The 26,829-nt window shown below is 36.0% G+C and overlaps 1 protein-coding gene across 4 annotated transcripts in view; it reads right to left on the reverse strand.

The window, feature by feature from the left end:
- Positions 1-26,829, reverse strand: part of MTR (5-methyltetrahydrofolate-homocysteine methyltransferase) — a 137,063-nt gene that overhangs the window by 55,923 nt on the left and 54,311 nt on the right. For 3 of the 4 annotated variants that reach the window (XM_074222946.1, XM_074222947.1, XM_074222949.1), the window contains 6 exons: positions 25,365-25,426; positions 24,082-24,149; positions 20,241-20,320; positions 14,279-14,391; positions 7,376-7,516; positions 1,816-2,001 (listed from right to left, as the gene is read on the reverse strand). In XM_074222946.1, coding sequence (XP_074079047.1) covers positions 1,816-2,001; positions 7,376-7,516; positions 14,279-14,391; positions 20,241-20,320; positions 24,082-24,149; positions 25,365-25,426 — 650 coding nt within the window. The remainder of the gene's footprint in view (positions 1-1,815; positions 2,002-7,375; positions 7,517-14,278; positions 14,392-20,240; positions 20,321-24,081; positions 24,150-25,364; positions 25,427-26,829) is intronic. The other variant, XM_074222948.1, reaches the window with a different exon arrangement.

Here is a 26,829-nt window from a genome sequence, read left to right on the forward strand (position 1 = left end):
TTGGATTTCAGTTCTAAGGTCTCTCAGAGTTCTTCTCTATAATGTTGTTATTGTATAAACCTCCTGGATCTTTTCTCACTTCACTCTGTAGGTTTTTCCTCTGGTTTCTCTGAATCCATCTATCATAGTAAAATACTATTATATTGAATTCATAACAATCTGTTCAATCATGCCTTCTTTACTTTCTAGTTCTTTGCCCCAATACAAAAAGTTGCTTTAGGGGCAATTGGGTGGCACAATGTATAGAACACCAGCGCTGAAGTCAGGAAGATCTGAATTCAAATCGAGTCTCGGACACTTATAATTACCCAGCTGTGTGACCTCGGGCAAGTCACTTAACCCCACTGCCTTGTAATACCAAAAAAAAGAGAAAAAAGTTGCTATAAATATTATCATACATGAGATGTTTTCTTCATTCTTTGATCTCTTTGGAATACAACAGTGTCATTTCTTTATAATGACATCTCAGTTTTTCTTAAAACCCAATACTATTTTCCTGACCTACTTCATTTATCAAATTTACATTTTAGAGGTAACATTTGATCACCCACCTTGATCACAAGACTTCTATCTATTTCAAAAATAAAAACTTTTCTCAAAGAAGGAAGGTTTACCACTATAAAAGAATTATGCTATTGTCTCTAGGGGCAGGAGTCATGCAGCCCTATCTCATTCAAGAACAAGAATATTAATAGAATTTGCTTACAGAATTCCAAAATGACCATTTCAGTCATGCTTTGGAGATCTTCAAAGAAGGTCATTGATGAGGTCTAAACTTGGGCCTCTACAACAAAACACTGGCCAAAATCAATAATCAACTATCAGGACCACTACCATCAAAAGGCATAGCCCTCCTTTCCATTAACTAAGCACATGAATACTAAAGTACTTTGGAGTGACTTGCCCCAGAATTAGAATGGACAGTTTTCCAATATATTTGAAATACCAAGAATTTTGCAAATGGATTTTTTAAAAATATATGCACACATACATATATACACATGTATTTGTAGACACATACATATCAGAAGCAAAGAACTAGAAGTTCTTTATTATTAACTTAAGAATGGCTGAACAAATTATATGAATGTAATAAAATATTATTGTATCATAAAAAATACAAAAAATGATAAAGATGAACAGGGAAGTACTAGTACTTCCACGTCAAATTTAATATAGATTTTAAAAAACTTTATATATTAACAGAGAGGCATGATCTTGTTGACATCATCTCTTTCTTTTCCCTTTTGCATATGGAGGCTTCACATTTGCTTATGTTTTTAAATTCATATTAAAATAATGAATTTTGAAAATATCAATAATTATTAAATTTAAAAAATACGGTTTCAAGTTCTACACATTAGAAATCAGACTGGAAAGGGGAGAAGGGCAGGTGGCCATTAGGCATTGTGATGAACTAGTGATTTTTTTTTTAAAAGGTACATCAATCAAAAACAAGGTTTTTGCTGGGGAAGGAGACCGGTAATGGTTGCCTTTTTTTTTTTTAAACCAACCAACTAGTTTGGAAAATTTCCAGGAAAGCTCTGCAAGATGGTAGTAAATTTAAAAATTCTGGAATATCATAAATTGGTTTTGCTGAAAACTTTTTTCACCAGTTTTATTCTAAGAAAAAGAGAGAAGGAAGGAATTAGGAAATATATGTGAAGGTAGAACACAAAAATTATTTTTAAAAGTGAATTTTTAAAAGAAAATGAGACTTGATAGGATGTGTCTGATACTATGTTAAAAGGTTTCAAATGTTGAAGAGGTACATAAAATACAGGAAAAAAAGGTGAAACTGAAAAAATCACTTACTTGACCCACTTCATCAAATGCCATGACAACCACAGCAGCCCCATACTTCTTGATCTTTCTAGCCTTCTCCAGGAAATCATCCTCACCTTCCTTCAGACTAATGCTGTTGACAATACACTTCCCTTGGCAGCATTTTAATCCAGCCTCTATCACAGCAAAGTTGGAAGAGTCAATACACAGTGGTACCTGTAATAACAAGGAAGGATGAAGGAGTTCAAGTTATTAACTCCTCCTTTGTTTTTCAATATCTTTTTTGTGTTTATTTAACTTATTGGCATTGTTTTTCAAAACAATGCATATTCAGTTCATTTAGTTTTTCGAGTTTGTTAAAACATTTCCAGAAATATAATGTTTCCCCTAAGAATTGCTTTGACTGTATCCTAGAATTTGTGGAATATTGTTTCATCATTATCATTTTCTTTCATATATTTATCAATGGATTCTATGTTCTTTTATCCATTTGTTATTTAGGAATTCATTAAATCATCATTTTGTTCTGTGTCTACTGTTTGAGTTACTTAAACTAATTACTGTATTCATTACATTATGAGTTATAAAGAATATGTTTACTATTTCTACTTCTTTATTTTGTTTATATTTATTTCTACTTCTTTATTTTGAAAATTTGTCAATTTTCATAAAAAGTTCCCGATGGTGCTGAGAAGTATTTATATTATTTAGGAGCCCAATTTAGAAAATGCCCTCTTTTAATTCTAGCTTCTCTCCAGTAATTTAGTCAAACTCTGTATTTCCCTTTTGTTAATCTTTTTACTAAATTGAATTGATTAATTGAAAGATTAATAGAGCTTTTCATTATTATATTACTGTCTTCTTTTTTATTATTTTTTTAATTTTTATTTTTTATTTAAAGCAATGGGATTGAGTGACTTGCCCAAGGTCACACAGCTAGGTAATTATCAAGTGTCTGAGGCCAGATTTGAACTCAGGTGTTCCTGACTCCAGGGCCATTGCTCTATTCACTGCATCATCTAGCTGCCCTACTGTCTTCTTTTAATTCAATTAATTTTTTCTTTATCAAACTAAATGCCATTTTGTTTACAACATACATGTTCAACATAATATTTTCCTTTATAAAAATCATTTTTATGCTGCAAATTTCTTTTTTTAGGTGTTTTTTTTTGCAAAGCAATGGGGTTAAGTGACTTTCCCAAGGCCACACAGCTAGGTAATTATTAAGTGTCTGAGGCCGGATTTGAATTCAGGTACTCCTGACTCTAGGACCGGTGCTCTATGCACTGCCCCACCTAGCCTCCCCTGTAAATTTCTTTTCGCTATTTAATAGCATGATTGCAACTGCTTTTTTATATTTGCCTGATGCACAGTAAATTTTATTCTAGATCCTCATTTTTATTCTTTGTATTTTTCTTTTTGTGCTTTAAAGTGTTATTTGTAAATTGCAGATTATAGAGTTGTTTTCTTATTCAATCTGTCAGTCTTTCATTTTAATGGATTCTTTAATCCTTTAATTTTCCTTCATTTGTCTCTAATACTGTTTTATCTTGCTTATTTTGGTATACTGAATTATTTTTCTTATTATTTTGTTCTTCTTTTATAAAAAAGAGTACTTTTATAAAGGCAGTTATTTTTGCTTAACCTACCTGAAGACAATTCAATTCCCCCAGGATCTCTTATCCTTGACCTTAAGCCCTATTCCCCTCCCATTTATCACTCTCTTCCCTAGTTTGGAGTTTTACTTATTAATTCATTTTTCTCTTCCATTATTTAGTAACTTAATTGTTCCACTTTTTCATCCTCTCTTCCCCCTTCAAATTCTTTTATGTGTTATCTTTTTTTAATTTTCTGCACTTATTTCCTAAAAGAATTCTTCCCTTCTCTTCATTAATCTTCTTATTCTTATTTTTTGATTCATGGTCCTATTACCTATTTGTCTTCTTTACTGCTTAAATTCCTCACAAAATTAAAATTTCTAACATACTTCTTTTCGGTTCCCTCTAATAAATAATTTCTATGTTATCACTATTTTGTCAATCTTGCTCCCTCCCCCCTTTTATCTGTTGTAACTTATTCTTAATAATTCCAGCAAAAGAGGGGAAAAGATAGTTACCCTTAGCAGAAAACATGGACTCAGAAATGAGAAAACTCCTTTCCCTTTCTTTACAGAGCTGAGAGCATGATACAAGCATGATACACTGGCAAATGTTTTCAGACTTCTTTTAGATTTACTGATTAGTTTTGTTTATCCCTGTTCTTTCTTTATAAAAAAGATTATTTGTTATACACAATGGTTTTTTAGGCAAGGGTAGAGGGGAAAAGAGGACATTAGGAGCAATTCTGATATGTAACAAAATGCAAGATAGCAACAAAAATTTAATTTAAAAAAAACTTGGGGGCAGGGATTGGAATGGGGCATAAGCTATAGCCAATTTTCCTATGTCCCAAACACTTTTGACTTCACCCAAGCAACATCGCAGTAAAATTAAAACAGCAGCACAGAAACAAGAGTCTGAAATATTTGGAGGGGTTTTCCTGTCATAAGAGCACTTAGTTGATCCTCAAGCATGGAAAGGGGTTAAGCTAATATCTGAGAAAGGAACCAATAAGTCCCTTTCCCTGGATTTGGTATCAGCTTACCAGTTAAGTGCCTAAATACCAATGTAACCAATCTTAATATAGGATTTAGGTATCTCAAAGTCAGACACTGTTCTGTCTTCAGGATTAATGTGTAGCTTCATGCCCTTCAAAAGAAATCTCCTAGCCAAAGTATTCAAATTTGAGCTCTCACATTCCTGACTTGAAATAACCCCAGCTTTGGCATCCAAAGAAAGAAGTGAATGTAGCTTACAGCATCTGGGTAAAAGGCTAAGCTAAGTTTGATAGGAAGCAAAAAAATGAAAACATTTTATTTCCCCTTTAATTCTGACCTAATGTTCTTTCTCCAGCAAATCAGGCCTGAGGTTTAGGAAAAACTGAAATAAATAGCAGGTCAAGGAAAAAACTCAAATAATCATCTTCAAAAGGAAAAAAAAAATTGAGAAAGTCACTAGAAAGGTTAGCCAGGAGGATGCAGCAAACACTCCAGGGAAGAGAATTTAGGTCCCTTGGATTTAATTACCAAATACCTGGACTGCCCTCTATTTGGTTATCTCTGTGCTTATCAGCACCTCCACCAGAGGGTAGCAAAGCAAAGGGAATGAAGAGCAAGTTACATCAGTGATTAAGTTGTCTCTTCGCACTTTGCATTAAAAAAAAAAGTTAAGAGGGTGGCTAGGTGGCGCAATGGATAGAGCACCAACCCTGGAGTCAGAAGTAGCTGAGTTCAAATTTGGCCTCAGACACTTAATAATTACCTAGCTGTATGGCCTTGGGCAAGCTACTTAAACCCCCTTGCCTTGCAAAATAAAGAAATAAATAAATGAATGAATGAATGAACCTAAAAAATAAAAAAAATAAAGTTTAAGCAGGAAAGAGTTAAAATTGACGGCAAAAATGAAAATTTTTAACTTTATGTGGTTTTTCGTTTGTTTTGATTTTTGAAACTCAATACCCCAGAAGTATAGCAGATGTAACCCAAACCTGCTGATTAGCAGAAAAACCTTGACCAGCCCCTATTTCTGACTGAAGAGGAATAATCACTTGGGCAGCATAGTGGGTCCCCCACTCCCAGAAGCTCACCACACTGGTGCTGTAAAGTTCATCAGCTTTAGCCTACTCCAGCATTAGCGCTTTTAAATTCGATCAGTTCCCCTAATAATAGCAACTATAGGCATGCATCATCTTACCAGGTCAAGGATATCTAAAATGATTAAAGAACCAAGTTTACAAGAAGAGCTACTTGGCAAGAAAGCCATGTCCTGAAATTACAAAACTTTTCATTTTAACATTGTAGGTCATAGAACTCTCCTGAAGGAAGCAAGATAATAATATAAAAGCTAATATTTGCAAAGCACTTCAACAAATATTTTCTCATTTGATCCTCCCAACAATTCTCAAAAATAGCTGCTGTTGTTGCCTCCATTTTATAGGTGAGGAAATAGAAGCAGACAAAGGTTAAGTGACTTGGCCAGGGTCCTGCAGTTAGAAAGAATGCGAAACCACATTTGAACTCCTTTTTTTTGCTGCGAAGTCCAGGACCTTCCACTAAGGAAAATTTATATAATGGCTTATATAATATGCATAAAGTATTCTGCAAACTGTTGTTGTTATGAATGGGTATATCACCTTCTTCCCTATATTGCAGAAGTGGGGGAGCAAAGAGTATAGAACATCACATACACATTGCCAATCCCAGTTGGTTCATTTTACTGACCTGCTTTTTTGCCCTGCCTTTTTAAAATCTTTGTTATAAAGGATGGCTCACCAGGGTGAGAAAGAGGGAGAGACTTGGGAATGTGATGCAGAAACAAATATCAATAAAAATTTTAAGTGGCTATATTTTAATATTAGAGTTCTTAAGTCAAGACTTGATCTCAACTCTTGAACTTACTGATTTTACAATTTGAAAACCTTGTCAAATAACAAAAGTCATCCTTAATACTAATGGCAAATATTTACTATTACATTTAAGAAAAGTGTTTTGAAAGGTGCAAATGAAGAATAAAAGACTAGAAACATTGAACTTGCTTCTGGGGGCAGCTAGGGTGGCCCAGTAGATAGAGCATTGGCCCTGGAGACAGGAGGACTCCAGGAAGGACTCTGAGGTCAAAATCCAACCTCAGAGAAGACTTAATAATTACCTAGCTGTGTGACCTTGGGTAAGTCATTTAAACCCCTCCAAAAAAAAAACTTACTTTCGAATTCTTTCCCCTAAAAGACTTAAACCTGCACTAAAACTTTTGAGATACTCAGTATTCCACAAAGCCTAATTCAAAAGGTACATATTGTTTTAATCTTTAATTATGTCTCAATTTGACTAGCTTCAGTGACCCTCCCTCTTCACCCTCCCTCTTCCTGAAAGGATCAGCTAAGTCCTTTTATATATGTATGCTGGAAGAAACAAAAAGATAAAACAGCAAAAGCATTGTATAGCTAAGGATTTCATGCTGACCTAGGGAGGCACCTCATACAGATCTAAGAGATGCAGAATGAATCACCTCTCAAGTTACAGTTACAGAAATTTGGAGAAAAAAAAATGTATTTCAGCATTCTGAAGGCTCGTTAGGTCGAGAAAGCAACTCTTCAGAGAGTGTGAGGATGGACAGAGCCTTGGGGCTTAGAAGCAGAATCCTATTCTAAATACTTCTTAGCTGTATGATCCTGTAAAACAGAGATAAGGTTTCTTTGAAAGAAAAAAAGAGAAAATTGTGCAAAGTATTTTGTGAACCTTAAGATGCTACCCTAAATATTGGTGGTTGTTGCTGTTGATATCATTATCATCATTGTAAACATCATCACCATTCATTCATTCATTCAGGTGGTTCAAGGGAAGCAAAGAGAGGAGGATATTTGCTGCAAGACAATGTAGTTTAAAAAACTCAAGAAAATGACAAATTCCTCACTTATGTGATCAAGAGGTGCTCATATAAGCAGAAACAAGCATAAAGACATGACAAGACAACACTGCTATTAAATTAAGCATCACCTTGGCAATATCAGGTTCAGAAGCAATAAAGTTACAAAATCTGGTCATAGCACTGGGGCCGTCCAACATCCCATCATCCATGTTAATATCCAGAATCTGAGCACCCATCTCCACTTGGGCTTTAGCCACACTCAAAGCTTCCTGGGAGAAACAAAGGAGATGCATTAGGAGCCCTGTCCCAAAATCAGTAGAAGGGATCATATTTACTTATCTCTTATTATACCATGATTATTTGGGCTAAAAACTCTAAAAACACAATCCATATTACTAATGATTTCTTAAATTTGCTAAGGGGGCTGAACCAGTCTCTCTTATATTCAGATATATCTTCCATTTTTAGCAATATTGTTCCAGTCTCCCAAACTAGAAATAAGAATCATTCAATGAGAGAATACTTAATAGTTCTTTTGTTTCCTTTTCTTCTTCTATGTACACTAAATCTGTAGATTTTTTTGTTGAAACACCAACAATTTGAAGCCTTCCTTTCTAACCATAAGGTTTCTATGTATATTCAAGATTTTCCAACTTCATGCAATATTCTCCAAGTCTCCCTAAATCCAGGGTCTTCCCATCATTCTATTTAACCATCAGTCTAATCTTCCTAAAATAACATTTTTATCATACCAAACCCTCTACTCAAGAACTCATAATGTCTCATTATCTATCCGGCACATCAAAACTAAACTGTTCTGTCCTTCAGACCCATAATAATTGAATCTCATCCTAATAGTACCATCTGAATTCTCCATTATTCTCACAAAATGCTACTTCCATCTTGGTCAGGTTTTCTTATCATTTTTCACATAGATCAAGTTCATTCCTCTTTCTGTACCTTTGTTCACTGTGTTCCCTATCCCTAAAAAAAAGCAGGTTCCCTTCAATTACCAAATCCTTCTTGTAAATTCAAGATCAAACTCACATGTTTTCTTCTTCATTAAGTCTTTTTTATTTACTACTCTCACTTTTGATTAATCTTTCCCTTCTCTGAAATTCTACAACATTTCTATTTACATCTTAACAAATATTCAGGGGGCAGCTAGGGGATGCAGTGGATAGAGCACCGACCCTTGAGTCAGGAGGACCTGAGTTCAAATCCGACCTCAGGCACTTAATAATTGCCTTAGCTGGGTGACCTTGGACAAGTCATTTAATCCTCTTTGCCTTACAAAAAGAAAAAAATGTAGGAATATATGTGTGTTGACTGATGGGTATGATGGAGTCATATATGTGATATGTAATTTTTTAAAGATTATTAGTCTTTCATGGCATGAAAAAAAAATCATCTAAGTGTCAGACATCTACACTCTCAAAACATAAACAACAGTACAATCTTTTTCTAATGCTAAGAAGACAAAATGGAAATTTACTGTAGTCATTAGGTCAGAGCAATAAGGCCCTTTAATTTCTACCACAAAAATAACCTCGATTATTATAAAGAAAATAGCTTCAAAAATCCAATGACAACTTTTATTAATATATCAACAGTGTCCCACACAGATAGACACATAAGTTCAACCCCTGCAAAAAAGCAAAAAAACTAATAAACTTCTTGACTTTAATAATAATCTCATCCTTCAACAAAGTCATGAAATAAATAAGAAGTTTTATCTGCTCAAGTAAAAAACATGAGAACCTTAGAAAGAAATGATTACTCTAATCCTATGGTTTGCGGTAGAGGAGAAGAAAGCCAGAAAGCCTGAAATACATCCTCCATTTCGGGAATGCACATTTCAAAAACTTCAGAGGAAATAGATGAGAATATCATGGACTACAATTCTCCAGTGAAAACTCTCAAAAAATCTGGACAACCCAAAGAGAAACAATTCTATTGAAGTTTAAAAAAAACAACCACCACCAAAAAAAAAAAAAAAAAACAACCCCAACAAATACCTTTATCTAAAAAAGACCAATACAGCTACAGAAAGAACTCACCAACACAACAATTCTTTTTAAAGATGTATGCTACGGAGTGCAATGGATAGAGCACAAGCCCTGGAGTCAGGAGGACCTGAGTTCAAAACCGGCCTCAGACACTTAATAATTACCCAGCAAGTCACTTAACCCCATTACTTTACAAAAAACAAAAACAAAAAGAAAAAGGAAAAAGATATATACAAATGATGGGAAAAGGAGTAGGTGCAGGTAGAATATGTGACTGAAAGCATTATCAGGACTGCTAGGGCTTAGAATTGACTTTAGGCTGGTAAGAATAAGCTGGAGATCTATAATATATTGAGAAAAAGTAGAAGACCAAAGAAGAGGCAACACTGTTTCTACACCTAAATTTCCTTAAGGTCCTTTATATAAGGAACAGCTAACAAAAAGGGCAGAAAAATATTTTTGTATAAAAGGAGATTTCTATTAATTGTCAAAAGATATAATGATATTGCTATTACAGATGGAAATTCTGATGCCTAATATGAGTAGAAAAGGAAAGAAAATTATAGCTAAGTATAAATGTGAGGAACTGGAACTTGTCTTCAAGGTATGGTGACCATGCCTCATATTTGTGGAAATCATTTAATGTTGTAAAGAGAAGGAGAAAGTCCTTTTATTTATTGAAACTAGATAAATGTGAGAATGAAACAGTTTCAAAGATACCAAACAGACAGGAGTCTACTGAGAAACTCAAGAGCTTTCTTTTTGCTCCTCACTTCATTGGCTTAAAACTCCAGTGACTAGTGCCTTCAGCACCACCTGAAGGGGAAGACAAGTAAAACTTATCTAGAGTGCTTGCTCTCTCTGAGGTCACATTTGCAAATCTTCAAGGACTGGTTAACTAGTAATACTAATTCTCATTCTCCAATCATGTACAACTCTTTTATGTTGTATTTTTTTAAGCAAAGACATTGGAGTGTTTTGTCATTTCCTTATCCAGCTCATTTTACAGATGAGGAAACTGCCCAAGGTCACTCAGCTAATATCTGAGGATAGATTTGAACTCGTGAAGATGTACCACCTAGTCTATTAGTGTTATTAAGTCTTATTCTTGGTTATATTTAAGAGTCAAGATGGTCAATATTAAAAGAATTATAGAAAATGCACAATATTGTACAAATAAATACATCTTGAAGATGTGTTACTAAATAGCATGAAGAACTGTTTGAACAGATATTAAACAAACAGAGCTGGGGTTCAAGGGCTAGAATGGTGAGAAGTACCAAAAGAAGTACATCTTTCAGTCACAGGATTACCCTGGGATTCTTTATGGTGGTAATTTATCTCTGAGAACTTAGACCTATTGAAGTGTGAGAGCAGGAGGCAGCAAGAGAGGAGGAGGCAGCAAGCAAACTCTATTTTGGGTATAGAGCTTACTACACACAATTTCTATATTTCTTAAAGTTAGAAGAGATAATCATATTTGAAAATGGGAAAAAAAAAAATCAACCTGTTCACTGTTAATTTTGCTTCTGTCTTCTCGGACAGGGAGCTGACAATGCAAAAATAACTGAATAGGAACCAATTACAAAACCTATTACAAAGTAGTTTGCAGTCTCCATTTTCTTTCTTTTTGGTTTTTGCAAGACAATGGGGTTAAATGACTTGCCCAAGGTCACACAGCTAGGTAATTATTAAGTGTCTGAGGCACATTTGAACTCAAGTCCTCCTGACTCCAGGGCTGGTACTCTATCCACTGCGCCACCTAGCTGCCCTCCATTTTCTTTCTTTTGGACATTTGTGCTTTTTCAGTCTTGGAAGACAGTTTCTGTTGTTGACAATTTTTGAAAATAGTATATAGTTCAATTTAAATCTGGCTCACCTGACTGGCCTTCCTTGAACATGGAGAGGATCTGGCCCAATACTGTTATGTAATATTTATATTAATACTTAGATAAAGATCCTAACAGGCAAGAGCACTGGGTTGAATGTATTAAGATGAAATTTGGATAAATGTAAAATCAGGTTCAAAAAAAATCATCTTTGGATAGGTAGCACAATGGATAGAGCACCAGCCCTGGAATCAGGAGTACCTGAGTTCAAATCTGGCCTCAGACACTTAATAATTACCTAGCTGTGTGGCCTTGGGCAAGAGACTTAACCTCATTGCCTTACAAAAAAAAGTCATCATTGCAATTATAAGAGAGAGACAATTTTAGATGGTCATGTATGAAAAATATCTGAGGACATCAGAAGAATGAAAGTTCAATATGAGTGCAGAATATTATGGATCAGCCAAAAGAGCTAGTAAGACAAGCATTGTGAGGCAAAGCTTCCCAGAAGAGAAAAGTCCTTCTGCACACTTCACTGGTTGGTGCACATAAAGAGAATTGTATTTATTTCTGGCTGCCACAGAAATAAAGTCAGTGAACATCTTAAGGAGGGTAGGCAGTGTAGTGAGAGCCCATGCCATGTAAAGAGAGGGTGAAGGAACTGGGAATGTTTGGTAGCTTAGAGAAAAGAAAAAACAAGGGGGAATAAATATTTTTTCACAAGTATCTGAAGGGCTATTATAGGAAAGACAGTTTAGGCCTATGTTGTTCAGTCTTGTAAAGAAAACCAGGAGTAATAATGGATAGAAGTTATGAAAAGGGAAATTTACCCTTGATGTCAAGAAAAACTTCCTAAGAATTTAATCATTCAAAAATTTAATGTGCTGTCTCAGAAGGTAGATGGTCCACCTTCACTGGAAGACTTCAAAGGAGACTGAATGTTCACTGATGTAGGCTTTGGTGGGAACTACTTTTGGGGTACATACTAGACTAGAGGATATTTCATCCAACTCTAAAATCCTACAATTCTGTGAATTATATCTGCTAAAAAATTAGAAGACTTACTTTGGGAGGATAAGACAGTAATCACTATTTTGGATAAAAAGATGCACTCTATAGTCTGAGCACCGGCCCTGGGGTCAGGAGGACCTGAATTCAAATCCGGCCTCAGACACTTAATAATTGCCTGCCTCTATGACCTTGGGCAAGTCATTCAACCCCATTGCCCTAAAATAAATAAAATTTTAAAAAAAGATGCACTCTAAAAATTTTATGAGTGTTAATAATAAGTGCTATACAGTTCAAAAGAGGTAAGAATTCTAAGAGGATATGAGGCATGACCTTTGAAAGCTGAGAAGTTAGTTATGGAAAAATTTAGGGAAGGGGTGTACAATACATTGCATTTTCAGATTCTAATTTTTCTGTTGACTTTCAGTATTATAACTCTAACTGCCTATAAAGGGGATGTCCCATAGATATCTTGAACTAAACATACCCAAAACTGAATTTATCATCTTTCCCTTCAAGTCTCCTCTCTTCCACACTTACCTATTATTGTCAAGGGTACCATCAGCTCAGTCACTCAGCCTTACAACTTATAAGTTATCCTCAATTCCTAGCTCTCTCTCCTTCCTTTTATCCAATCTTGTTACCAAGTACTTTCAATTTTACCTTAGTAATATCTCTCAAACAAACCCTCTACTCTTCTTTAATACTTCCACCACTCTGGTCTCATCACCTCACTGTGATAATCTCCTGGTTGACTTTGCCACAAATTCTGAGTTCATCCTCTATTCAACTGTCAGTGATTTTCCTAAAGCACAGGTTAACCATGTCACCCCCTTCTCATTAAACTCCAGTGGCTCCCTACTAACTCCAGAATCAAATATTAAAAAATCTTTTGGTTGTCATTTTAAATTCTTTATAATCTTTCTCCTTGACCTTTCCAGTCTTCTTATAACTCCACTCCTCACATACTCTGATAGATGGACTCTGGCTTTCTTGCTATTCCTTCTAGTTCCTGACTCCCAGTAGCGTCACTGACTGTCTCCCATACCTGGAATGCTCTCCTTCCTCATCTCTACCTTCTGACCTTCCTGGCTAAAATCCCACCTTTCCCAATCTCCCTTAATGGTAGTGCATTCCATCCATTGATTATCCCCAGTTTATTCTATCTTGTTTAAACAGGGGTTGTTCTTTGCCTTTATATTCTCAGAACTTAGTATAGTCCCCAGTATATAGTAGGTGATTAATAAATGCTTACTGATTGACTGGACTAGAGACACACACAAATAAAGCAGAGAGACAGAAATGGATGAGGCAGTGAGGAGGCAGTGAGTTAAGGGATCTTGGTGAGAGGAGATTATTGGGTTAGGGACTAATGAGAGATAAGGTTGGAGAGACGGTTTAAGGTCAGGATTCAAGGAATGAATGTGGCACAAAAGCCTGGAATTTTTCTTGTGGATAGTAAGTCTTAAAGCAAGGAAGAGTGATATTATACAAGTGACATTTTAGGAAGATTACTCTGGTATACTGAACTAGAGTTCAGGGAGACAGAGCAGGGAGATTAGTTAGAAGAAAGTACAATAACCTAAATTTGAAGTACTAAGAGTTTAAACTAATAGAGGGTCACAGAGAATGGAAAAGGAAAATAAAAAATATAGCAAGAGTAACAGACTCACAAAGACAAATCTCTTCAGGTTTAGATTACATTTTTAGGCTTCATTTTGACATGATTTTAACCTCAATAGCATTCTCAACAAAAATAGAAAAAATAATAAATGAAAACATGGAGCAAGTATTCAAATTATGATTATACTTAATCTGTCCATCTCTCTTTTCCATACTCCTAAAAAAAAAAAAAAGAAAAGAGGAGAAATGCCACAGGGAGGGCATTTCTCCATTTTCCCTCCCCTTACCAAAGCAGGAAAATAAATCAAAGATGGATCTGCCTCACACTGACTTGCCCAATTAAATGAGGAGCTTTTGATGAACAGCAGCTTCAATTTTTTTTTGAGGCTTTATTCATAACCCCCCCCTGCCGCCTCAAGTTCAAAAGTGAGTCCAGGTTCATCATTTTCTCACATTTACCTAGCAATGCAACTGATAATATCAAAGTTGGAGATTGATTAATTCACATGCTGTCTAGCAAAAGAAATCACATATGCCTCAGTGATCTTATTAGGATGCTCACTTCATAGTTTCCTGCCATGATGAGTTTAGCAAACTTCCTTGATCCTGCCACATTACAGCGTTCACCAATGTTAACGAAGTTGGTGTGTGGTCCAATCTTGAAAGGTTCTAGTCCTAAAAGGGAGAAGTATTTTGAGATACTTATGAAAATGCATGAAGTAGGTAAGATTAAAAACAAATACATTCACAAGAGAAAAATATTCCTGTTCCTCAGCCCACCAAACAACAATTTGATATATCAATCTTTGCACAAATGGTTCCCCAATGCCTGGAATTCTTTCCCTCCACACTTATGCCTTTTGGGAATCCCTGGCTATACTATAGCTCAGAAACTTCCTACATAAAGCCTTGTTAGTGCTTTCCCCTTCCTCGTGTATATATTTTGTATTTACTTATCTGAGATTATCTTATTTTGTACTGATAGAATGCAAGTTTCTTGAGAGCAGGGCTATTCTCATTTTTGTCTTTGTACCTCAGAATACAGCACAGTACCTAACTCATAGGAGGTAATAAATAAGTGCTTGTTGAATTAAACTAAATTGCAAAGCAACTATGAGGAAAAGGGGATCATGGGGCCCATCTTTTTTTTTTTTTTTTTTTAGGATTTTGCAAGACAAATGGGGTTAAAGTGGCTTGCCCAAAGCCACACTGCTAGGTAATTATTAAGTGTATGAGGCTGGATTTGAACTCAGGTACTCCTGACTCCAGGGCAGGTGCTCTATCCACTGTACCACCGAGCCACCAGCCCCCCCCACCTGGGCCATCTTTCTCTGGTTGCTATACAGATCTAATCATTCAGAGTAAAAAGCACAGCCTGAAGACAAATATTTCTCTGAATTTTTACCCATACTCTTTCTTAACTATGAGACATATGGAAGACCCATAACCAATTATCCCTTGAAAACTCTAGAGACTGAGGAAAGTGGTGAAAGAACAATTAATTCATAATTCTTCCCAATCATTAAAAAATGGAAGCCAAATGGATGAAGAGATTTTGCATCTCATTCTCTGAGGATATTTTAAAGCCAAGATAAAACATGGAGCTATGCCTAAGACATCTCAGAACCTATGGGAAAAGACATGACTCATTACCTATTAGTCCTCAGCAGCACTGTCAAATAGTAAAATATATGGACCAGGTATTCAGAAATGACCTTCATAATTCTAACTCAATTGCTTAATTATTAAATGGGGATAATAATATCTTCCCAATCTAACTCACAGAGCAACTGGGTGATAAAATAGGAAAATACTTTAGAAAAAATGAAATGGATGATACAGATTAAAATGGTAATTACTGTGAGGCCATCTCTGGTTCAGTCTTTTAACAATCATTATTTAGTTCTCTAACAACACCTTGGTAAAGGCCTTAAAAAAAAAATTATCCAATCGTACCTTTCTCATTTCATAAATGAAGAAATTGAGACAAGTTTAAGAGACTTGCCTAAGATTACAGGTCTAGTAAATTGCAAAGCTGGTATTGAATTTGGGTCCTTCAGACACAATTGCAGTTCTCTCTGCCTCCCACTACCCCAAAGGTCCAGTTGGATGGGAAAAAGAAAAAAAAGTACAACAATGGAAGTATGACTACCAGCTGTCTTTTACTTCACCCCCGCCCAAGGTTAACTACCTTACTATCAACTCCTTTTTAGATTTATTCCTCCCCCTCCTCCAGTAGTCCCTGACCTGCTGACTGACCTCAAAATTTGCAGGAAAGGCAAGTAAGGATGCCAAAACTTAAAGTGTAAAGAATTCCGAAGTGATCTCCCTAAAAGCATTTCATACACTGTACTTCTAATCTATTATGAATGTGATGGAACTGTATCCAAAACCAGCCTGTCTTGCTCATGATTTACAAAAGAGCAAGATGGAAGAGGTGGTCTGAAATATCATTTTTTTTAATCTGCTTCAGTCATTCTGAAAGCAATTAGAAACAACATATGAAGTTGAAATTGGAGTCAAAGGGCCCCCTCGTTTATATATATGAAAACTCTTAAAATAATGGTGTATAGAGAACATCACAGTAAACTGCATTGGGGCAGCCTAGGCAGCTCCATGGACGCAGCTCCAGAACAAAAGTCAGCAGACCCTAGTTCAAATCCTGACTCGGTCTCTTACTGGTTATGTGACCTTGGGAAAGTCTCTTCACTTCTGTTTGCCTCAGTTCCCTCATCTATTAAATGGGAATAATAACTGCACCTTGCATCTCCTTGTATTATTTTAAAGACCAGGTGAGATTATTATAAAGCACCTGCATGAACCTGGACATAGTAAATGCTATATAAATGTTAACTATTCTTATTAATGGTTTCTAGAGAACATTGTGACATATTGTGTGAGCAGTTGGGGGCACAGCACAAGGCCAGGGGTCAGAGAGACCAGAGTTCAAATCTAGCCACAGACACCAGTTATCATTTAACCTCTGCTGGACGCAATTTCTTCAACTGTAAAATGAGGGTTAAATGAGATCATTCTAACACACTATCTGGCACATGGTAAGCACTGTGTGAATTTGAACTATTAGCTATAATAGCACTCCAAGGAAGAAGGACTGATCTTGGTGACCAGGAGATATGGCTTTAAGCTCCACTACCAATCTATACTGGCTATGCAACCTGTAGCAAGTCACTTATCTTAGTGGCCCAGACAACTGTCTAAGACACAAGAACACACAATGTGCTGTGCTTTGCTTTGTTGGCTAAGAAAGTTCCTCACTTGGACCTCCCTATACTGATGAAATCACACAGGTTCAGTTAAAAAAAAGTTAAATATTATTAAATATTATTTTTTTTTGTTCAGTAAGTTTCAGTGATATCTGACTCATCATGACCCCATTTGGGGTTTTCTTGGCAAATGGTTTGCCACAGATAAGGAAACTGAGACAAACAAGGTTTAAATGTCCCATACAGGGTCATACAGCTAGTGAGTATATATGCCAGATTTGTACTCACTAAGACTAGTCTTCCTGACTTCAGGCCTGGCACTCCATCCATGGCACCACCAAGCTTCCCTAAATTAAAGAAATGATGGGGGCAGCTAGGTGGTGTAGTGGATAAAGCACCGACCTTGGAGTCGGGAGTACCTGGGTTCAAATCTGGTCTCAGACACTTAATAATTACCTAGCTGTGTGGCCTTGGGCAAGCCATTTAGCCTCATTTGCCTTGCAAAACCCTTATTAAAAAAAAAAGAAAAGAAAGAAAGAAAGAAAGAAAGAGAGAGAGAGAGAGAGAGAGAGAGAGAGAGAGAGAGAGAGAGAGAAAGAAAGAAAGAAAGAAAGAAAGAAAGAAAGAAAGAAAGAAAGAAAGAAAGAAAGAAATGATCTAAATTAATAGTTTACTTCCCATTCCATGACCAGCAGAAAGGAAAATTTAATTTTTGGTCCCATTAAGATTAGCCATTTCATTTTGTGGTCCTTCCAAAGAATTATCAGTCATCTGAGATTATTGTATGTTCCCCTACCCCTGAGCCTTATGGCACTTAGGAAGCCCCAAGAGAGTTCTGAGTTAGCATGGCTCTTGTGCCCCTTAGCAGAGCAAAAACAATCCTTCCTTTTCCATTGACGGCCCTGCTTGACTTCTGCTATACAAACCTCCCACAGAATGACCAACTGGAACCATCTCCATGCAGATGGACTCAGCTTCTGGGACTCAACAGTGATCCTGGCAACTCGCTCCTGATACCCCCACCCTGCTTTCTTTTGTGCAGTGTCTTAATCAGAAAGACCATAAGCTCTTTGAGGGTGTCTCTCTTTTTTTCCTTTCTTTGTACCCTCTAACACTTAGCTCAGAACAAGCACTTAATAAATCTTACTGAATTTAAGATAGCATATTAGATAGAGTCCAGGGCCTAGAGTCGGGAATTCTTGAGTTCAAATCCAACCTCTTATAAGCTATGTAACCCTGAGCAAGTCACTTAACCTGCCTCAATTTCTTCACCAATAAACAGGATAATATTAGGATATACCCACTAGGGCTGTTGTGAAGATCAAATAAGGCAACATTTGTTAGTGCTTAGTACATTACCTAACACATAATAGGCATTTAAGAAATGCTTCCTTCCATTTCAAACTGATATTCACTTTTCTGTCAGTCCTTCCTACTCTTGACTCTTGCATAGATGATAAAGTAGATATAAGCTCTGTAACCATGTATATTTTATTTCATGTGAATTAAGATAAAACAAAACTTTTTTAATTGCTAATGTTAAAGTAATTTTAAAAAACTAAATTATTTCACTTTAGAGAGATTTTTAAAATTGTTTTAAATCTGTAATTGTTTAAATTGTTTTTAATGACAAGAATAGGACTACTTCAGTTATCCTGGCCACATGATTTCTTGTTTCTATTTAACATATACATGATTCAATGCTAAAGTAGATCTTCTGAAAAGTGAAATATTTGTTGGATCCAGGATTATATTTTAAAGTTTTTCTTTTTCTGTGCGGTTCATATGATCTGGTCATATCTTATTTTAGCATCTTTTTTTTTCTCAAACTCATCTCTGAAAAGTCCTTATGTTAGAAGCTGGTTTAAAAAAATTCCTCGGAAGATACATCTGCTCATAATTAAAGTTAGTCATCAATAACCACCCCTTCTTTGCTGTGTGGGGAGACACTGAACCATCTCTCCACCTGTCTCCAATTCCATAGTCACTCTGCAATGGTTTGTCTGCCCCCAACAGCAGCCAGTCTGATATAGTGGGGAGGGAAAACACTGGTCTTAGGGTCAGGATTTATCTGGATTTAAATCTCCTCTTCTATTATGGGTTTTTGTTTGTTTTATTTCATCTGACAAAGTAAGGGAAGATGCTAAACTATCTCACAAATTAGTGAGACTTTTAAATGATGATCTGCCATTTATTAACTATGGGACTTTCCTAGAGTCATGGTTAACTCATTTATCAATCAATCAACATAAATTAAGTTCTTCCTATGTATACCCATGGTATAAAGAGATGGGGCTGGCCTTGGGGTCAGGAAGTTAAAAGACTAATATGGATTTAAGTGCTATCTCTGACACACCCTGGCTATGTGACTCTAGTCACTCTCCAAGGCAAAAAGTTCTAGAAAAGATGCCAACCTGCATAGGTCAAGAGGTTCAATATTATTCCAAATCCAGTCCCTATCTTTATCCCTAGTCGCCAGATTCTACTAAGTACTGGAGAAGATAAACAGTGAAATAGTCCTTACCTGCAAAGAATTTACCTTTGATCGAATTCATACAAATATTATATTTTAGCCTCACTAAAAAACACTTGGATTACTTATTAAAATCACAGAGCTTCTGGGATAAAAGCATCTGAGGAGTTTTGATGGGTTAGACAATATAAAGGAATCATAGAAGGGACCTGAAAAATCATCATTACAAAGAGATAAGGAAAATGATGTCCAGAGAGATTAGTCATATAACCAAGGAAGAGCAGAGCTGGGCCTCAAATCCAGTCTCATTGACCCCAAACCCTGTGCTCTTTCTAGCAGTCATATTGCCTCCATAAGCAATTCTTATTACTTCTTTCCCCAAAAGATGAGGAACTGATGAGTTTAAGGGCCTTGATAGATTATGAAACCGAATAACTCAAGGCTGGACCACAACTTGGAGATAGGCCAAGAGCACCTGGACCTATCAAGTTTGAAATCTTAGACTTGGGTTTAAAAGTTAGTCTTCAAGGAAAATATGTACTGTGGAAATCTGGCCACTGAGTAAAACCTAGTTAATATATGGCCAAGATTTTCCAGTTCAGCATTCAAGGTATGTACTTGAGGTAATCTTCATGTCCCACCCAAAGAAAAACAAGTGAATGCCAGCTAAAAACTACTGTTATAAAAGGATGTCTTTTTCTTTGGCTCCATAAACAATTCCCATTCAACATAGTATGACATCAACCACAACAGGCATGGAATAAACACACACACTGAAATAAATCAATGGTCTGTGAGATCATCAAGGTCACTTCTTAAGGACTCACCTGACAGCAACATATATTCTTCAAAAACAGATGCAGGAGGAACTCTAGGTTTACAATTTTTCACAGCTTCTGCAATTTTCCTGGGTTGAAAAACAAAACAAAAACACTAGATTTGTCAACCTAACTTTTAGTTATAAATTTAATCAACTTATCATGACACAATTGATTACATGCCTAATTCTAAATTTCCAGCAATGAGCGTCTTTTAATTTGCTTAGCAAAGCAGAAAATAAGTCTCAATTTTTTAAAATATTTAAACATAAAAATTAAAAGTAACTTTCATCCACATGGCCACAGTGTGCTGAACACTCACCATATGTGTGCCTGGATTTCCTATCTAAATATACATAGCCGATCATGCAGTTGATAACAGACTATTACTAGTTTATTTGAGAAAAGTCACCAGACTCTGCACAACTCTTAATCCAGCAATCCTACCACTGAGCAGTACAGAATTCCTAAGGAGTTCATATACACAACTCATGAAGAGGACTGTAGTAGATGAATGGAGTATTATTGTGTTGTAAGAAATTATCAATGTTTAGAATTCAGAATATGGGGGAGACCTACATGAATTGGTACAGGAAAGTGAGCAGAATCAGAGGAATGGAGTTTGTCAATCAACAAGCATTTATTAGGCACTTACTGTGTACCAGGCTCTGTGCTAAGAGCTGGAAACACAAAAAAAGCAGAATCAGTCCCTGTACTCAATGACAATTAGAAAACACATCTGAAACAAATAACTGATGACAGGCAATCCCAAAGGGGAAGAAGTCAACAAGTGAAAGAGTCACATCCAATCATATCCAATTAGGGAACAGATAATGAACCAACATTTCCTCCTCCACAGTAGAGGTATTCAGCTAGTAGAACTGAGCTTCAAATACAAAGCCTCTGGAAATAATGAGCTGTGGATGTAAAATTTTATACACAATGGCTGTGTTGGTTAGTTTTGCTTAACTACTCTGTGTCTAGTCCTATCCTGCCCCCGAGTAGCCTCAGCTACCCCTTTGACACCTCAAACTGAATGTTCTTTAGACATTTCAAATTCAATGTATCTAAAACAGAACTCCTTCTCTTTCACCCAAAATCTTCCCCCTTTCCTGAACTTCTCTATTACTGTCAAGAGTACCATCTCTCCAGTTCACCCAACCTCACATCTAAGGGAATATATCCTAAAATCCTGTTTGCATTCACCCCATATGTCCAAATCTACTGTCAAGTCTTATATTTTCTACCTTCTCTACACCTTTAGTTTATATATCAGCTCTGAAGAGAAGGTGCCTCAGCTGCCACCCTGGCACAAGTTGCCATCCACCTCACTTGGATTATTGCAATTAGCTTCCAAGTGTCTCCCTATTTCAAGTCTTGCTTCTCCTACATTCAACTACCCAAGTGACATTCCAAAAGCAAAGGTCTGACCATATCATACTTCCTCTCCCCTGACTTAAACTCCAGTGGTTCCTTACTACTTCCATAATCAAACACAAAAATTCTGTTTGGTTTTTAAAGTCTTTCAGAACCTGGCCCTTTCCTACCTTTCCAGTCTTCTGACATGTTACTACAATGTCACAAGTGTTCTTGCTATTACTCTCACAGAACCTAAACCATACCTTTTCTCTATTCATTTCCCAAGTCTAAGAATGCTCTCCTTCTGAACTTATCTGTCTCCTGATTTCTCTATCTTCCTTCAAGACTCAGCTAAAATCCCACTTGATACAGATCTTTTGTTTTTTTTAGTTTTTAATTTATGGACTAAAATAAGCATCTCCATAACAATTTTTAAATACATGAAACTACAAATTGCTATTCCTTTTGTATAAATAATAGTTATCATGTAAATTTCTTTTTAATGATGGCTACCATCAGACACCAATATATGTATATCAAAATACATACATGACCCAGATATGAAGAAAATATGAAGAATAAGGAGGTCTTTCTAGGTCTGCCTTAGCTCCCACTTTGCTACTACAGTGTCTTCCCTTCAAGATTATTTTCCATTCACCTTCTCCTACACATCCTAAACTTCAAAGAAGGTTTAGGTTTCAGGCAATCATGATTTCCACCAATCAGGAAATATGTCCTAACTATGACCAAAATCCTTAGATATGCCAATTAATCTACTATCTCAGTGAGGTGGGCCTCCTTTCCAATAAAGCAGATCACAAACCTTCCATGCCTTCCCATCCTGTACAACTCTCATTCATGTCCTCCTCTAAAAGTTCAACATGAGGGGTCCGAACACTGCACTAGAAGTCTTCCTTGCTTTTCTCCTGATGCGTGAACTAGCAATGAAGCATGAAGGTCATCAATTGATTATCCCTAGCTAGGATGTCTCCACACAACTTTCCAGGACTGAACTGGCATTTTCTACTCAATGTCTTTACCCCTGCATTCTCTAAGAAGGTATAATACAAAAAGTTCTGTGAAAATAAAAATGTATGTTATGGAGCACTACTATTCTATTAGAAACCAGGAGGGATGGGAATTCAGGGAAGCCTGAAGGGATTTGCATGAACTGATGCTGAGTGAGATGAGCAGAACCAGAAAAACACTGTACAACCTAACAGCAACATGTGATGGACTTGATGGACTTGACTGATCATTCCATCAGTGCAACAATCAGGGACAGTTTGGGCTATCTGAGATGGAGAATACCATCTGAATCCAGAGAAAGGGTGTGAACAAAGACCAAAGATTACCTTCAGTTTAGGAAAAAAAAACATTTTGTTATCTCTTATACTTTATTTTTCTTTCTTAAGGATACGATTTCTCTCTCATCACATTCAATTTGGATCATACCATGGAAACAAGTGTATAGATTGGCAAATTGCCTTCCGTGGGGGATGGAGGGAGGGAAGCAAGATTGGGAGGAAAATTGTAAAACTCAAAATAAATAAAATCTTTGGAAAAAATGGAAATTAAACCAAAACATATATTTAAAATGAATGGAAAGCAAAATGAAGTAGCTTATAAATCAAATAATAGAACGTTTTGTGTGTGTGTGTGTGTGTGTGTGTGTGTGTGTGTGTGTGTGGTTAAATCTATGCTACCAAAGGAGAAATGATTGAAAATTTTAAAAATGCAATTTATTAATAATCTTACTGAAGTTCCACAAGCAAAGAGAAATAAGATGAGTCCCAATTATAAGTAATTCTCACATGAGGAAATAGATTTAGTTGGATTGGCTGGCTCAAGACCACCAACTTAGGCCAATGTATAAGCTAGGACAACCAAGAGTGTTCCATTGAGCTCATTTGCCTATTACTGTATTGTAAACAATTATATATCAGCTTCTCTGAAGAGGTGCCGCCTCAGCTGCCACCCTGGTTTGAGTCGCCATCCTCCTCACTTGGATTATTGTAATCACCTTCCAAGAGGTCTCCCTACTTGCTCCTCCTACATTCAGCTACCCAAGTGACTTTCCAAAAGCAGAGGTTCTTGGGAATAAGAAGCCCTGAGTTTGTGATACAGCTCTACTCCTTTGCTGGTCATGTTACCCAGGTAAGTCACTTAAATATCTGTGAGCTCTAATTTCTTTATGTATAAAACAGCAATACTTTTACTATCGATTCCACTGGACTGTTGTTGTAAGGGAAGTACTTAGTGTTTTATAAAACACTATGTAAATAGAAGCTATTATAATTACCTTCTCCCATACACATAGAAAAGGAATTTAAATTGTTCCGAAAAAATCTGATTTTACTTTGGAGTACAGATCTTCCCTCCCTTTTCCTTCCATGAATGTATTCTTTATCAAATTGTAATCCTTCCCTTATAAAATATAACTTTTTCTTCTTGAGGAGATTAACCTCAGCACTGTTGTTGGTCACCTTACCTGATATGAGCTGGTGTGGTACCACAACAACCACCTACAACATTGACCAAACCATCCAATGCAAAGTTCTGTAAACAGAGGCAGAAGTTGTGGAGAGTTAAATTCCAGAATTCCCCCATCAATTCAAAGGCTCAAAAAAAAAGACTTCCACCTGCTGGATTTCCAGGCAGAATACTCTAAAAAAGGATTCAAAGAAGAACTGTTAAAGTAAATATTAACACATATCCTTCCCATCTGATTTTGAAAGCAGAGGAGAGCCAGGGTTATTTGAAATCTGCTGCAAAAGATTACAGTGAGAAATTATCCTGTCAGTCTATCCTGATAGTTTTTTTAAACCTACAATGAGTAGAGTTAGCCAGAATAAAGAACTCCTTAGGTAAAACTATTACAAACTCCACCAGAAAACTCCTGGCATTTATTACAATAACAGATTGCAAATATTTTATCCTAACATTCCTGTCTGGACTGCCTTCCCCATCTGAAGTTCTTAAAGAGGCAAAGACCAGAGTGCAGGGAAAGAATTGTCTTACTTGTCTAATAAGCTTCTCCTTTAAGAAATGAGCATAAGTATTACTCTGACTCATCAACATTTTCTTATCCAAGTTTTATATTTGTTTGCTTTTAGCAACACTGTTGTTTTTATAAATGCCTCTCCTCAAGCAAATATGAACAACTTCTAAGCATAGTATCATGGTCAGAAATCTGGCCCAAAGCCTTAGGCAAATTCCCTAACCTCTCAGTACATAACACAAGCCACTTTGGCTTCCACTAAAATCCTTTAGCATACATAACTATCCATCAATCAGAAAATAGGTCTTGGAGTCAGAGAGATCAATCAATCACCATTTATTAAGCACCTACTATGTCCTAGATAGGATGAGGATCCAAAAGGAAGACTCGGTCTTCAAGGAGCTCAACATCAGACCTGGGTAAAGGGGCAAATTTCTTAACTTCTTAGTGCCTTGAGGCAACACTCTAGACTACCATTAGTATTGGTTTTCTTTTCTGTATCTCCAGTGCTGAGTAGAGGGTCCAAAATGTAGTAGCTGCTTAATAAATATTGGTTCAAACAGAAGAAAATACTTTCATTGAGAGGGGGTCTGGTGTGGTCCAGAAAATTAGTTTGTTTCTTATTCTGTCACTAACTAGCTATCAACACGCCCAAGAAGTTCTCAGTTTCTTCATCTGTAAATGAGGAAGTTGGACTAGATGACCTCTCAGATCCCTACCAGTTCTAACAATTTTGGGCCCCTAAGAAATGAAAATTAAGGAAAAGTTCAGACCTTTATGTGCATGGCAGTCATTTCAGGTGTTTCATCATACTCGCCAAATGTATTAGGAAGACCTAGAGAAACATTTTCAAAATAAGTATTATACTTAAAATATTCCTATTCTTTGACTAAGAGACCCCCATTGCTAGGTATCTACCCTAAGGAGGTATATGATCAAAAGAAATGCTCCAGCTATACCAAAATATTTATAACAACTTTTTGTTGTAGAAAAGCAGTGGAAATTAATCAGATATACATTGACAGGAGAATAATAATTAAGTAAAATATCAATGTCATTGATTGCTACTATACAGTTAGAAACGATGAATATGATAGAGAAGATGATTATTCTTAATATTGGTTATGATCATAATGATCATATTGGTTGAGTGAAATAAGTGAAATAAAGTGAAAAAAAGTAAAATAAGCAGAACCAGTAAAATAACATTTTACAAAGACTAATACAATGGAAATGAAATAAAAATAATAAACTAAAATAGAATGCTATAAAAATGGGGGCCAATTTTGGGCTCTAAAGAAGAGATATGAGAATGCACTTCTTTCTTTGAAGAGCTGAGAACTTTTATATATATGGGAATGCTAAGTATACTGGTTCTGTTTTTCTTTCTCAATCCTTGTTATAAGACATGGCTCTCTGAAGGGTGGTGGGGGCAGGATACTGGAAAGTGTGATATAAAAATAAAAGATATCAATAATTTTTTTTCAAAACTACACATAAGTAACACTAAATTACCACTCTAAAAGCTCTAAATGAGAAAACAAAAAATGTCTCCCTGAACCTGGAAATTTTAAATTTTTCTTTCAAAATGACAGCTGTAGTCTTCTAAAGTTGTTGGGGGGGGGGCAGGGGGAATCATTATTTCTGATTTGAACAAATGAGCAACTGCTATATTGTGAATAAATAAAAATTCATTACTTTCTTTTCAAATAAATCTCCCCAAGCATGAGTTTGGCCTCCAACTATCTGCTTCTAGGTGTCATTTATCATTCTATAAACTTTGAGTTCTCTTGCTTTTAGTAAGAAATAAAATAAAGCTATATTTAAAAAAAAAAATCTAAGGACCAGGTAGGCTTCAGAAACTTCATTTTTTTTTATAAAGTTCATCAGGCAAAATTTCCTACAAAATGAAGAGAGCTGATATGACTTTCCAATACTAATATCAATTCTCTGAATCTACAAAATAGACTTTGCCTCAAAGGACTATCTATTAGCCAATTCTTAATTATTAAGGAGCTGATCAGATGGTTTGTAAAAAATACAAGGCACACATTGACAAATTAGGGTGAGCTTCAAAATGAAACATGAGAATAAAAAAGTAAAATTTTGTTTTTTCATAAAAGAAAGAAAAAAAGAAAGCATATTTTTCCATTAGCACACAGAGCAGTAGGCAAGGGTAATTTCTGTATTGCTAAGTTTTGCTTCTGGTAGTCATGCTCAATTTGACTTCTAGGTGAT

The sequence above is a fragment of the Macrotis lagotis genome, chromosome 2, assembly GCF_037893015.1.
Source record: "Macrotis lagotis isolate mMagLag1 chromosome 2, bilby.v1.9.chrom.fasta, whole genome shotgun sequence".
In the NCBI taxonomy this organism is placed as follows: domain Eukaryota; kingdom Metazoa; phylum Chordata; class Mammalia; order Peramelemorphia; family Peramelidae; genus Macrotis; species Macrotis lagotis.